This window comes from Corvus moneduloides, chromosome 19 (assembly GCF_009650955.1).
Source record: "Corvus moneduloides isolate bCorMon1 chromosome 19, bCorMon1.pri, whole genome shotgun sequence".
Lineage (NCBI taxonomy): Eukaryota > Metazoa > Chordata > Aves > Passeriformes > Corvidae > Corvus > Corvus moneduloides.
The window spans coordinates 876,874-889,841 of NC_045494.1; the positions used below are offsets into that span (position 1 = coordinate 876,874).

The following is a 12,968-nucleotide window of genomic DNA, read 5'->3' on the forward strand; positions in this document are numbered from 1 at the left end:
TGGCCACTGCTCAAGGGCTGGCTGGGCATTGGTCAGTGGGTGGTGAGCAACTGCCCTTCACTTGTTTTGGATATTCTCTCATTTTCCTTTCCTTTCCATTCTGTTCCTTTCCTTCTGTGTTTATCTCAACCCACAAGTTTTACCTTTTTTTCTCTCCTCCATCCAGGGGTTTGGAGCTGGATGGTTTAGTGTAAAGTGCCCCTGCCTGTGGCAGGAGTGGAAGGAGATGAGCTTTAATATGCCTTCCAACCCAAACCGTCCTGCAATCCCACTGGGGGGTGAGTTTCCAGTTTAACAATTAATTTCCCTCTGTTGCAGAGAGAAGAGAGGTGCAGGTCCCTCCAGTCCCTGATGCAGGAGCAGAGGTGAAGGGACAAGGCGCTGCTGGGCCTTCTTTCACCACTGAAACAAAGGAGACAGAGGGCGAGTTGCTGATGGACAGAGCAAGAGCTCTGACCAGCACCTCAGACACCACACCTGACCCTGCGGGTGGATCTCCCTCCTCTGCTGAGACACGGGAGGAGGAAAGGGGATCCTCCCTGCTGGAGGATGTCACAGCTCCAGGGGACAGCGCAGAGCCCTTGGCTCAGCGCGAGGCCGGCGACTCTGCTGAGGTGGCTCCTCCAGTGATGAAGGTGAGGATCCTACGGGGTGCTGGGGAGCAGCTGTGATTTGTTGCTCTCTTCTGTGAAGTGAGGAGGCTGGGCTGCGTCCCCCACATACCTTTGGCCACAATGGGGAGCTGCTGCCTGGCTTCCTCCAGGAGCAGCTCGCTGTGTTTGCTGACGCTGTGTTGTGTGTGCAGAGCTGCGGTGCTGGGGGAAAGCACGCAATTACACAAGTCAGCTTAGACACTGCAGCGCTGCTCTGTGCTCCTGCTGAGCAAGTCTTGAATATTAAACCTGCACAGTTCTCAAGAGTTATTTGCGTTTCGCTGGTTGGTCTTGTCCCTCCTCTTCCTGATCGTTCTCCGTTAGCCCCATGCAGCAGGAAGATGTCAGGACTTGCTGCAGCGGAGGAAGTGACAAAGAGTTTCTCTTTGACAATGAATAAACAGACATTGTGCTCTTTGTTTTTCATTTTTTTAATAGAAAAGGAAGAAGAATAAAGCAAAAAAATACACGTCCATCTCCGGGGAACAGGACTCTCTCCCTCCTCAAAGCACAACACCATCTCAAGCCACAGAGTTGCCTGACACATGTGTTGTTCCTCGAGAAATCCAACCCACCGGCAGTGAGGGAGCAAACCCAGGTGCTGATGGACTTGCTGATGCCAGTGGAGACACACCTGAAGGCGACAGGGATTTGGCCCAGCTGGGGAAGGAAGCTGGCAGCCTGGAAGCACAGAGGCTGAGCCCTGCAGAGCAGAGCAGCACAGCCAGTGGGGCTCCCTCGGCTCCCAGTGCTGCAGCCCCAGGGGACAAGGTTGGGGATGGAAGCACGGAGCACAGAGAAACAGCCAGGGATAATGTGGAACGGGGCAGTCATGCCCCTGGCCAGCTGCCAGAAGCCACAGCACATTCCCAGACCTGGGGCAGCAGCAAGGAACTGCTGCCAGCAGGGCAGGGAGCGAGTCCCTCTAGGCTGCCTCCTGCCAAGGGAGCCCCCCAGAGCAAACCTGAGACCAAGGCCTCCCCTGGGGCCCAGAGCCTGCAGGCTGGGAAGGAGCCCAGGCAGAAAGGGAACAGTTCCACTGGCAAGGTGAGTGTGAGTGAACTCTGGTGAGTGTTCCAAGGGGCCTGGCTTCCCTTTGCCACTGGGACTTGTTCATGCTGTCAGTGAGGCTGAGGAGCATGAGCCCAGGGATACAGAGTGGAACTGGGGAGCACTGTGGGGAGTTTCTTATTTAAGTTCTGCTCTCCTGGGTGTCAGTTCTAGCCCAGTTCTCACTGAGGGGTTGCTCAGTTACCCCCAGGACTGGGAGGTGTCTCCAGCCAGCTGTGTTCTCTGGAGAGCTCTGGGATCCCCTTGGACAAGGGGGTTTTGTGCTTTGCAGGTGCCTGTGCTCTGCTCATACACAGGCCTGGTGAGCTGGAAGTTGCTAGGGGTTCTCTTTCTTTATACCCCATCATCTGTGACCTGGGGCTCACTGACCTGACTGCTTGGCAGCATGTTTGGGTTGGATTCCTCTTCCGTCATGTGCTATTTTCCTTAACCAGCAGCTTCCCTCAGTGAGGGATCAGTATTTCCAGGAGGATGAAGCTGGTGGTGTACCAGGAGGAGATGTTGTACACCTGGGGTCTCCTGTTTCATTGGGCATTGTTTGCCTCCCTGTTGCAGAATGCGAACACAAAAGAGAAAAATAAGACCCCAAGTGAGAAAATGCCTAACGGGAGTGAGAAGACAAGTCTGAGCAAAGGAGCTCAGGCTGCCCAAAAGGAGGGTGCTGTGACTGCAGCAAACAATCCCAAGAACAAAACGGAACAAAGGAACCAGAAACCTGTGGAAAAGATTAAAGAAAGGTGAGAACAGCCCCGCTGCTCCCCAGCGTTCTTCACTAACAGGAGTTGCTGTGAGGAGGACTCAGACTCCAGACTGAGGTGGGGGGTTGAGGTGCTGGGATTGGGTCAGTACGTACCTTGGACAAGTGGGGAATGGAATTGTCTTGAAACTGAGGTGAAGTGGCTGTGCACAAGGGAGCCAGTGTTCAATGGGAGCTGCAGCACAGGTGATGTCCTGGGTGATGTGGTACACATGGTACTTGAACCTGCTTGAGCATCTGATGAATGAAGAAGAGATTATTCTCTTCTTGCATTTATGGGCAACGTGCTTCACACACACAACGCTTTAGGTGAATAGTGTGAAGAGCTGTTTTGGTGTTTTGTGTAATGTGTATGAGCTGGAAGGGGTTGGAAGTGTAGCCATTCCAGGTGACTCTGCTGGGCCAGTGCATCTCCTGCTGCCCATTATTCCTTTTTGCACTGGGCTTTGCACTAGGCCTGCTCAAACATCAGTCTGAGTGAGCTGCTGCCAGAGTTTATGGGTCTTGCAGACAGTCAGCTGGTGGCTCAAATCTGATTTGAGATCTACAGTGATTTGTGAAATTAAAAAACCCCAACAGAATCCTTTCTATTTCCCTTCTAATTCTTCCCTGCAGTTCTGTGAGCCGCAATGAGGGTGTTACAGTGTATTTCCATGCAATATTATCCAAAGACTTCAAACTCAACCCCAATATCCATAAAGTGTTCATCAGAGCTCAGGACATTCCTCCCTACACCAACTGGGAGGACAACATCTGTGAGCTGAACTGCACCCGGTGAGTGTTCCCTGCTCTGAGAACGGGGCCCTGTGGGGCCTCAGTTACTGTCAAGCTGTGGCTCTGTGCCCGCAGGTTGCAGCAGAGGGTTTCACAGTGGAGAAAACTGTTCTAAAACGTTCTTGTGAAAGAACAGTCACCATTCCTGTTAAAAATGGAGCAATGCATGGAAAAGGAAGTCTGTAGATCAGCTAACATGTCCTTTGCCTGCCTCTGCTGTGTCTGTGTTTCCTAGGCATCTGGGAGAACACGGATACCTCATTGAAGGTGCTGTAACTCTCACCAAAGAAATCCTGGATGAATACATTCCTTACAAGTACTGGGTGACCTCTGGGAAGGGGGACTATGAGTTCATATACAAGAAGCCAGAATCCTGTCATCCTGTGAATCGCTGCTTGATGATAAAAAGGAGCTTGCTCAACAATGGAGGTGAGCTCTGCTGGCTGGACCTGCACCTTGGGGTGATCCCTGCTGTCACATGGCCCAGCATTCCTGTCAGACAGCGCTGGCTGAACCTGGGAGCTCAAGGGGCTGGTGGGGGTATTGCTGTGGCAGCTGGAACAGTGAAGGCACCTGATTCCAATGGTTGTGTTCTGCCTGTGTTGCTGTTCCAGAGTGGCACCAGTACGATGACATTGTGTGTGCACATCCTTCCTGGATAAAAGCCCAGACAAGAAAAGTTTGGGAGACATTTATTGGTGATAAAAACAAGGAAGTGGTGGAAGGGAAGAAAATAGCTGCCAGTGTTATGTTAGAAAGTATCTTCAGCATTCTTGGAACCTGGAGTCGTGACAACCTGAGGAACTTCTTCTGCCAGCTGAGACAGTTCCATTCCGTTGCAGTAGCCCAGCTGGTGTTTGATGGCAAGCCAAAGCCATGGGTAGAGTTAAACTTCAGCGCACAGCAGGTAATCCCTTCTGTTTCACAGAGACAGAAATCGTCCCATTACCGAACGCAGACTTTTAATTTTACTGTTGACCTTGCTGGGTTAATTTTGCATTTCCAGTCAAAGTTCAGGTACAGAACCAGTGGGGATCCTTCTGGGGTGACAGCCACCGACTGCCTTGGGGGCTTCAGTCAACCTGTGCACCTTGGTGTGGTTCTGAGACCCCGTGTGGGTCAGCAGCAGAGCTGTGATGGGGTGACTTTGTACTTGAGTGGGTTTCGTGTTTGGATATTGATTTCCTAAGCCTGGCCTTTAAGTTTTGCTGCCAGTTATTCTGTCACCAACTTTCTCTGCACTCATCTCTTGCTCCAGACCTGCCTGCTTTTTGGGAGAAGCTCCTGATCCTGTTCTAAGCAGTGATGCCAGCAGGGCTTCTGGAATCCAAAATTTATTGCTTGACATAATTAGGAAATGTGGCAGAAAAGCCACATTGTGTTTTTTGGTTGTCAGGGCTGCTCCTTCCTGTCCCGTGGCCTCCCTGAAACTGGCAGAAGAAAATGGCTTCAGAAGAGAGAGACTAATGCTGTGGTTGGTTTGTTTCTTCCCTCCTTTATCCCAGGTGCACGATTTGCTGATAAAATACATGAAGAAAATATCTCGTCCTTTCTTTGTGCCAGAAGCACCTCCGGAGGACAGAGTCATCAAAAGCAAACTGGCTCTGGGGCTCACTGTTCTCGTGGTAGTTGAGGAGCTTTCACTTCCAGCACCTAAAGGTGACCTGGCTGAGCTGTGCAGCCTCCTGTGCTTGGATCAGGTGTCACAACAAGATGTAGAGAATGAGATTCATCACATCAAACAGGCTTTTGCAGAAGTTGCCAAGTAAGTGCTCCATGTACCTTCTGACTGACGGGGCTGCTGTTGCTCCAGTGTAGCACCTTTTGATGAAACAGCAGGAGTCCAGCTCTCTACTGCCAAAGAACCAGAGAAAAAGTTACCTTTTAAGGTATCTTTGGAGGTCTCAGTTCCAGCCTCCTGCTTGAAGCAGGGTTGACATCCAGGCAAGGTTGCAGTGCGGTTCTGAAAAACTCCAGGGAGTTTTGCCCAGCCTCTCTGGGGCCCTCTCACAGTCACACAACTTTCTTGTTATTTTTCTTTTGTGCAAACAGATTTCCCTTATTGCAGCTTGTCATGCTTGCCAGAGCCATAGATTGAGTTAAAACTGTTGGTTTTTCTTTATGTATAATCTAATTTGTTATCCTTTTCTGTCAGGCAGTTTCTGGCTTCTTTCCTCTTTGCTGTTGATACTCACAAACTCCAGGGATCAGGATCGTTGTGTATTTACTCCTTTAGCTTTAAATGCCACATTTGGATTCTTTTCCACACTTTTGTTTGGTTTCCCCTGGAGTGCCTGCTTACCAGACTGTAACCTGACTGCTTACCTGGCACTGGGTTTGGAGTTCTTCACTCGCACAGCTGCAGCCGTTACTTTTCCTTTTGGAGTCCTTTGCAGTATTTCAGCCCAACCAAGAAGGCCCAGAATTGTCCCTGGAATGCCTGGCTCTCTGTGGGTGTCACAGGGCTGGGGGCCTCATGGGAAGACTGTAAATAAAGGTTTGGGTCTTCCCAGTGCTCCAGCAGCAGGGTCTCTTCAGAGAGATTCAGGAACATTGCAGCTCTGGGCCTTAAACCTGGACAGGTACACTCTGCAGTGAAGAGTAGACAGAGCTAAAATAATGACCAGAGGTTCACTGAAGGTACATAAGGAAATTGAGATGTAGCCTCCCCTACCCCTAGGGCATTCTCAAGGCCTGGGTAAAGCTGTTCTTGCACTCAGTGTGTTTGTTTTGGTTTTTTTTATTTAGCTTGAAGGTCGAGCTGACAAACTTGTGCCGGAGGTGCATTGAAGGTGATGTAAACGAGTGGGTGTGGATCCTTCCCCTTCTGCATTCCTTTGCTGCTCCTCTGCAGCAGGAGCATGAGCTGGTGGAGGAAGATGTCTGGGCAGGGCTGGAAGGGCTTCCATTTACTGACACCAGGAGGAAGCGAGATGCGTGAGTTTTCCAGAGCTCCAGTTACACCCAGTGCCTTGCTGCTGTAGCTGGGGGTGATCACCTTACTTCATCTCCTTTTTTTTTTGGTTTTTTCCTCTCTCATTTTTGAGGACCATGAAATGTAGCACGCTGAGGGAGGATGTTTGGGGTATTTGGGCAGAGCCGCACTGGTGGCTCAGAGGTCACTGGGTGTAGCCCAGCTGGGCACTGTGTTACCCCTCAAACACAACCCCTGGTTCTGCCAGCCAGGGAGCAGGCAGGAGTTAAAGCTGCTCGTGTTGTGTAGAGTCTGAGTAAGATCTGGAGTTTATTTTCCTTGAGTGCTTGTGCTCAGTGGTTTGGCTCTGCTCTGCCATCCCTGGCCTTGGGGACCCCCACTGATCCTGAGCTGCGGTGACAAAAGCACGGGAGTGAGGAGGAGACTCCTCTGTGGCCTTTTGTTCCTTGGAATCCTGAAGATTTTGTTTTGTCTCCCCTCCAGAGCGACCCTGCTGGAACGAATGAGAGAAAAGAAGTACTTGATGGAATTTGATGTGACTCTGGTCAAGTCCTGGCTCTGTGTGCTGCCCCTGCAGAGCCTGGCTGAGTTCATAAAAGACTTCTCCAGTGATTTGTTAGTTACTCTTCAAGGTGTCTCGTACAGATTAGAAAATGTTGACTTCTCGTGGAGTACCTGTAAGGTTTGTCTTCTGGCAGCTTTACCCAGCTCTGGGATAAAGGCTCAAACTGGGCTCCTGGGTGTCTTTTGGCAGAACTGACCATCACTGAGGGGGTTGGGGCTGCCAGCATGTCACAGCACAAAGAGCTTCAAGCTTAGCTAAAAGCAAAAATAACTGCTAATCAGAAACCAGTCTGTAAAGCTTCTCCCAGAGTTTAATATTTTTGTCTTTCCACTCTCAGGTGGTAGAGAAGCTTCTAAACACAGTGCTGTGTGCCTTGGATGAGCCCCCAGCCAGGTAAGGGCAGTGCACCTTAGTGAGAGCATTGTCTGCATCTGCACCAGGCCTGGGGTCGTGCTTGTGTGCCTTGATATCTCTGTGAAGAAAAGAATCCTGGATTTCTATCCCATTTTTTAAATCCATCTGAGGGAGGGAGCTGCTGCATTGTGTTGAATTTCGTGGGGTTTTTACTTTGTTCTTAATTTTTTATTTTTCCTTGGAGTAAAAAATTAATTCTCCCTCGGTGTTGCTGCCCTGCAGAGCTCTGGGAGCCCGTTCTTGGCAGTGCTGCTTGTCCTGCTGCCTCAGCCTGCACGAGAGGCTCTGCAAGGCTGTCAAGAACGTGGACTTTTTCCTGATCCCTGCCACCACTGCCACCCTGATTGCCAAGGTTGCCCAACTTCGGCCCCCAGCAGTGAGTACCAAGGAATTCTTGGCTTGATATGAGCAAGATACCCAGAAATATCAAAAGTGGGGTACAACAGACTGGGTTTAGATCAGATCCAGTCTCAACTTGAGGAACTTCACACTCTTAAGCAAGGTTGTGGTACTTTCAAAGAGTTGTGGAATCACCTCATGAGTTTGGTTCGTATTGAAAATAAGGTCAGATGTCCAGGTTTGCTGTGATAAGCTTTGTTTTATGTCTGGTTTTGTTTCCCCTTAAACATTTGTTGTTTTTACTTCCTGAACAAGCTTAAGCACAAACTGCCTGTAAGCACTGCACCCTCCCAGCCTCTCTCTGCTTATTCAAGCAGTACTGGGGTATTTGTGTGTTCTGGATGCAGTTGGGCTTTCTTTTTAGAAATACTGATTTAAATCAGTTGTCTGTTGCTCTCCTGCTTGAACTGTGTTTATGTTTTTTGTCTTCTCTGTGTGGGGCAGGTTCCAGGGAATGCTGTGCAGGATGTTCCAGTGGCAGAATTGCTCAGTGGAGCTCTGAGGGACGCTCGAACCTGGTTCAGAAATGCTTTAAAACAGAAGTTACTGAAGGAGTACCTGGAGCACGTGACCTTCTCTGTCCATTGTGAACTTTGGGTTTGTCATCTTCTAGTAATGTGAATAAAAAGGGGTTTTACTGTCGCTTAAGCAGGCTCTTGGGTCTACTGACACTTTACTGGGCTCTGTAGCTGTGGCTGGGTAAGGAGTGGGATGGGGATGGGCAGTGTTTGAAACACTCCAGGACTGAGAAGCAAAGGGCTGGAATTGGTGCTGCTCAGCTCACCTCAGTCCTGCTTTTCCTTGGCTGTTCCTAAAGGCATTTCTGGGGTGAGGAGCTGCCCCTAGTTGGTGTTGTCTTGCTCCCAGCACGTCCCACTGGTTGTCCTCAGGCCTTCCAGCAGGCAAAGCTCAGAGCAGCCCCTGCCAGCCTGAGCTGCTGCTCCCAGCCCTCCCTGGGACAGGTCCCAGCACCAGGGTGGAAGTGGCTCATCCAAACGTCTCCTTCAGTAGCTGAGACATTTACACACTGCTTGGGCTTAAAAGCTGCTTTTTTCAGCCCTGGGAGTGTTCCTTTTCCTCGGGATGGAAACATCTGGAAGGACTGCAGACTGTCTGAGGCGTGTGGGGCATCTCTTCTACATTGTTCTTTTCATTTCCTTCTCTATTAAATCTCAGCACTCATTGGTTTGGGTTTGTTTGCTTCTCCCCTGCAGGCCTGGAATAAGTTTGTGACTATCAGCTTTCCAGACAAGCAGTTCACCCAGACGTGGAGGAGCACTCTACTTGCAGATCTGAAGAGAAGAATCCAGCAGGTAGAGGAGACCCCAGGCAGTCCTGGCTGGTGGTTCAGAGCAGATGGAGTGGCTTGTGCTGTCCTTGGAGAAGGAGCACATGGAAACACGGTGGCTTTGGTCCTAACAATTGCCATTGCTGTTATAAACCAGGTTCTGGAGGCTCAAAAATTGGCCATGACAGTGTCCCACACCGTCATTGTGTCAGTGGCCTGGCTGCAGGTCCTGGTGCTTCAGAGGAAATGGCACGTTCTGAGCAATTGTCACCTTTGTAGTTTTAAGAACCAGCAAGTGCAAAGTAAGCACCCAAGGGCTCAGAGAAGCCAAGGTGGTGCTTCTCTTTTCATTCATTGTGCAGAAATGGTGCTGTTCAGGCTCCCAAATGCATACCCACATGTGCAAGTCCCTTCCAAACTGACCCTGTGTGTCTCCTCATCTCCTTTCTACAGCAGTTACAAATTTAATTAAGCCATCGATTTTCATGGTGAAATCAGGAAACAAATATTTTCTGCTGTAAGCTTGGCTTGGAGAGGTAGATATTAAGTAATCACACACACTTTAAATGGAAATCATTAAAATATTTTTTAAGCGTTTATTTGTTTCATCTCCCAGACCCTCAGAAATGGGCTGATGCTCAGGTTCCTTTTATTTTCTTGATAGCAGCACTCCTTGATGCTGTCAGGAGAAAGACTTTGGAAACTGAGTTGATAAGAAATCTCCCTTTTGCCCTTTAGGAGCCTCCAGTGAACCAAATCTTGGTGTACTGTTGTCAGCACTCCCAAATCGCACAGGTGGACTCTTCCATCAGCTGGTGCTTCCAGAACTGTGCCATAGAGGCTGTCACTGCAGCTTGCCAGGTATTGTGTTTGCCCTGCTGGGGGAGGGAGGAGAAGGAGAAGTGGAATTTCTGTTGCATAGCATAGGGATGTGCCTTGTGGTGGAAGGGGCGTTGGATGTTGTTGAGTTGCTGTGGATTGTTTGTTATACCAACAACAAAAACTAACAAGAAATCAGAAAATGAGGTCCATGAGGAATATTTGTAACGTGTTTCCACCATGACCTCTGGTGTCAGTTGTGTCATAGGGCTTTTATGGAACACATCTCAGCACTGGAGGTGACTCCTTGACGTCAGTGCCAGTTTTGAGACACAGACACAGTGGGATCTCAAAGTCTGACACATCCCTGCCCTCTCTGTGTGCCCTGGCAGATGCAGAACAATCTCCTGGAGATGATTTCTGCCTACAACATGGGCCAGTTCAGCCAGCTCGTGTCAGCCGTCATTGTGAAGTCGTGGCCCATCAGGGGTGGGCAGTCTGAGGGGGATTTTGATCAGGTTCTGCACCACCTGCTCACGTGGCCTGACGTCAAACATATCTTCAGCTTTAATGGTAGGTGTGTAGTTGGGTTTTAGGAGGCCCTGAGAAGCTTTTCTCTGCCTTACTGCTGTCACTGTGCAGAGCAGCAAACAGAGAAATTGTCCTGCTCTTGTTTTAGTCCTCATCTCAATGCTTGGAGTATTCAGCTTGGGTTTGGAGAGGGAAGGCCAAGAAAGAGGGAGCCACTATTCCTCTTGGGCTAATCTGCTGCAGCTTCCTCAGGATCTGTAGACCATAACTTTTTTCTCTGAGAAGTTCTCACAAGTTATTGCCACACAAAAATGCCAGAGAGTTGGCCATGTGAATGGATCCAAATGGCTTTTGTTTGCTCCACAGGGTTTGGGTCTGGGCTCTCCATGGAAAGTTTCCAAATTCCTGTCCTGCGATCCTGGTTTTGTTCAGAAAGACGTGAGGGGTTGGAGGGTGGTGTGGTGAGCCCACAGGCTCTTGGATAGGGATCCAGTAGGAAATGGAAGGACTCTGTGCCATGACATGGAAAAGTTCCTGATTTCTGCCTGTTTTTGGGAAACAGGGCTGATCTCGGTTTGACATGCTTTGTTTCTGGAACAGGAACAAACAGAAACCTCCTAGACAAACTGACAGATGAAGCAAAGGATGTCATGGCCATAGCAGACTCTGTGCTTACGAGTGTCACCGATGACATCCACAAAGGCTACATCCTTGTGAAACATCTGGAAGAGGTTTTCCAGCATAAGAAGCAGTTCATCTGCATTTGGGACACAAGTAAGAGATGAGTTCAAAAGGGGCGTGGTTGGCTTAGAGCATCACTGTAGTGATGCTGGCCTGCTCTGCTGGTGCTGCAGGGATTAGGAATGCTCAGGAGATGCTCCAGGAGTTTGCAGTGCTGCCCCTTGGCCTGGGCAGGGAGCTCCCAGCTCCAGTTTGTGTTGTCGCTGTGGGGTTTGTGACTCTGCAATTCCCAACCTGAGTCGGGGTGCAGGGGGTGGGAAGTGTCTGCTCTGTGCCTACAGGTGAGTTTTCTTTCAGAGCACCACCAGCGGCTGGGTGAGGAAAAGGTACTGCTCCAGAGAAGCCTGGAAGAGCTGCTGGAGTTGAGGCACGAAGAAGTCACGCTGCTCAGAAGAGAGAAAAAAGCAATAGGAACCTTCTTGAGCATGTGCCGGAAGGTGCAGAAGTCTGTGAAAGGTAGAGTCCTGGGGGAGCAGTCTGAAAGTGGCAGCTCCAGAAAACAGCATTTTCCTTGAAAATCTCTTGGCTTTGGAACAGGTTTGATTCTAAACCCCACAGTGAGGGTGAGGAGGGGTGGGAGAAGTAAACCCAGAGCACTGGGGGGGATCAAGTGAGTGCTTGTGCATCAAATGACACTCACAGGGGTCCACCTGCCTGATAGGATTTTGTGGCTTGGGGGATGGGATGAAGTGATCTGGAGCCAGGCTGTACCACCTGATCTCCCTCTGACCTGTCTCTGTTTTACAGTGGATGTAGGTGAAGTGGAATTTCAACACTTGGAAGATCTTGGCTCAAAAAGACTGAATCAAGTTGTGAGTGTGGGAAAGAAACCCCTGCAGACCTTCTACAGCCTGAGGCCAGAGCTGAAAGAATTTGTCCACAAAATCCACTCTTTTAAGGACAGCGTGGTCTTCCAGCAGTTCTGGGAAGAAGCAGCACAGAAGGCAGGAGAGGAGTATGTGTGTGACTCTCCGGAGGAGGAGGAAGAGGAGGAGGCGGAGGAGGAGAATGTTCCTGAGTTGGACCTTGATGATGTTTTGAGCAGCGTGATCCGCCCTTGCTTTGACAACTATGCAATGCTGTATGACGATCTCAGATCAGGAAGTCTCACACTTTCTGCAGTTGATAGGATTTTCCGTGAATTCACAAATCATCCTAAAGATCTCAGAGCGGAGCTGAACACCATCTGTGGGCTTTGGCCTGAAGAAGACAGAGACTGGGTTGACCAGCGAGTCCAGCAGATCCAGCAGTACCATGAAATGCATTTAACCTTTGATGCTGCCAAGATCATTGCCCACGTCAAAGAGAGTTTAGGCCTCTCCGGTGACTTCAGTATCCTGGAAAACTTGTTGCATATAGTAAGTATCTCTGACTTTGGCTCTGTACTGTCAGGGTGGTGGCTAAATTTGAATCTTCCCACAAGTCTATCCCAGTCTGTCAAGAGCCATTCCTTGTCCCAAAATGCTTATTTGAGGTAAAAATCAGGTGTTCAAAGTGCTTTTGTGTCGTCATTCCTTGAAGAGAGATGAGGATACTGCTCTGTGGGAGTGTGGTTTTGCAGAGGGCTTTCCCTGGTGCAGAACCAGTGGCATTTCCCAATTCCAGACTCAGTGTGTGTTTGCACCACTTGTTTTCCAGACAGAGAAGCTTGAATCCTACAAGACACAGAAGCTGGATTCCATCAGCCCTGAGCTCGTGCAAGCCAAGAAGCTGCTGCAGGGGATCACCGTGCCCCGCCGGGGCTGTCTGAGGGAGCTGGCCCAGCAGAAGGAGTTTGTCTGCTGGGTCAGAGAAGCACTGAAAGGTGTGTGCTGCTCATCCAGAAGTTAGACAGAGAGTACTAGAAGGGATGGCAGCTTGTGTGGGGGCAGGAGGAGCACTGAATCCCTGACCCATCTGCTTTGTGCCTTTGCAGCTTCTGGTGTTGATAGTTAGATCTCTGATGGGTTTTGGTGTGGAACGTGCTGTGAAGACCCTTTAAGTGTGCCCATGCACTGTAGGCTGCTGCAGCACACAGTGAC

The 12,968-nt window shown here is 49.8% G+C and overlaps 1 protein-coding gene and 1 long non-coding RNA gene across 4 annotated transcripts in view; one reads left to right on the forward strand and one right to left on the reverse strand.

The window, feature by feature from the left end:
* Nucleotides 1–12,968, forward strand: part of RNF213 (ring finger protein 213) — a 46,765-nt gene that overhangs the window by 3,506 nt on the left and 30,291 nt on the right. For all 3 annotated transcript variants that reach the window (XM_032128759.1, XM_032128761.1, XM_032128758.1), the window contains exons 2-20: nt 319–635; nt 1,092–1,700; nt 2,280–2,461; nt 3,097–3,255; nt 3,491–3,684; nt 3,870–4,162; nt 4,761–5,020; nt 6,004–6,192; nt 6,674–6,872; nt 7,093–7,148; nt 7,392–7,545; nt 8,013–8,165; nt 8,783–8,881; nt 9,595–9,717; nt 10,068–10,248; nt 10,807–10,980; nt 11,245–11,403; nt 11,695–12,305; nt 12,586–12,751. In XM_032128759.1, coding sequence (XP_031984650.1) covers nt 435–635; nt 1,092–1,700; nt 2,280–2,461; nt 3,097–3,255; nt 3,491–3,684; nt 3,870–4,162; nt 4,761–5,020; nt 6,004–6,192; nt 6,674–6,872; nt 7,093–7,148; nt 7,392–7,545; nt 8,013–8,165; nt 8,783–8,881; nt 9,595–9,717; nt 10,068–10,248; nt 10,807–10,980; nt 11,245–11,403; nt 11,695–12,305; nt 12,586–12,751 — 4,162 coding nt within the window. In that variant the 5' untranslated portion in view covers nt 319–434. The remainder of the gene's footprint in view (nt 1–318; nt 636–1,091; nt 1,701–2,279; nt 2,462–3,096; nt 3,256–3,490; nt 3,685–3,869; nt 4,163–4,760; nt 5,021–6,003; nt 6,193–6,673; nt 6,873–7,092; nt 7,149–7,391; nt 7,546–8,012; nt 8,166–8,782; nt 8,882–9,594; nt 9,718–10,067; nt 10,249–10,806; nt 10,981–11,244; nt 11,404–11,694; nt 12,306–12,585; nt 12,752–12,968) is intronic.
* LOC116453399 lies at nt 1,842–3,103 on the reverse strand. The gene is made up of 2 exons (XR_004243794.1): nt 2,578–3,103; nt 1,842–2,270 (listed from the first exon to the last, which is right to left on the reverse strand). It is a non-coding gene; the product is annotated as an uncharacterized LOC116453399 (long non-coding RNA).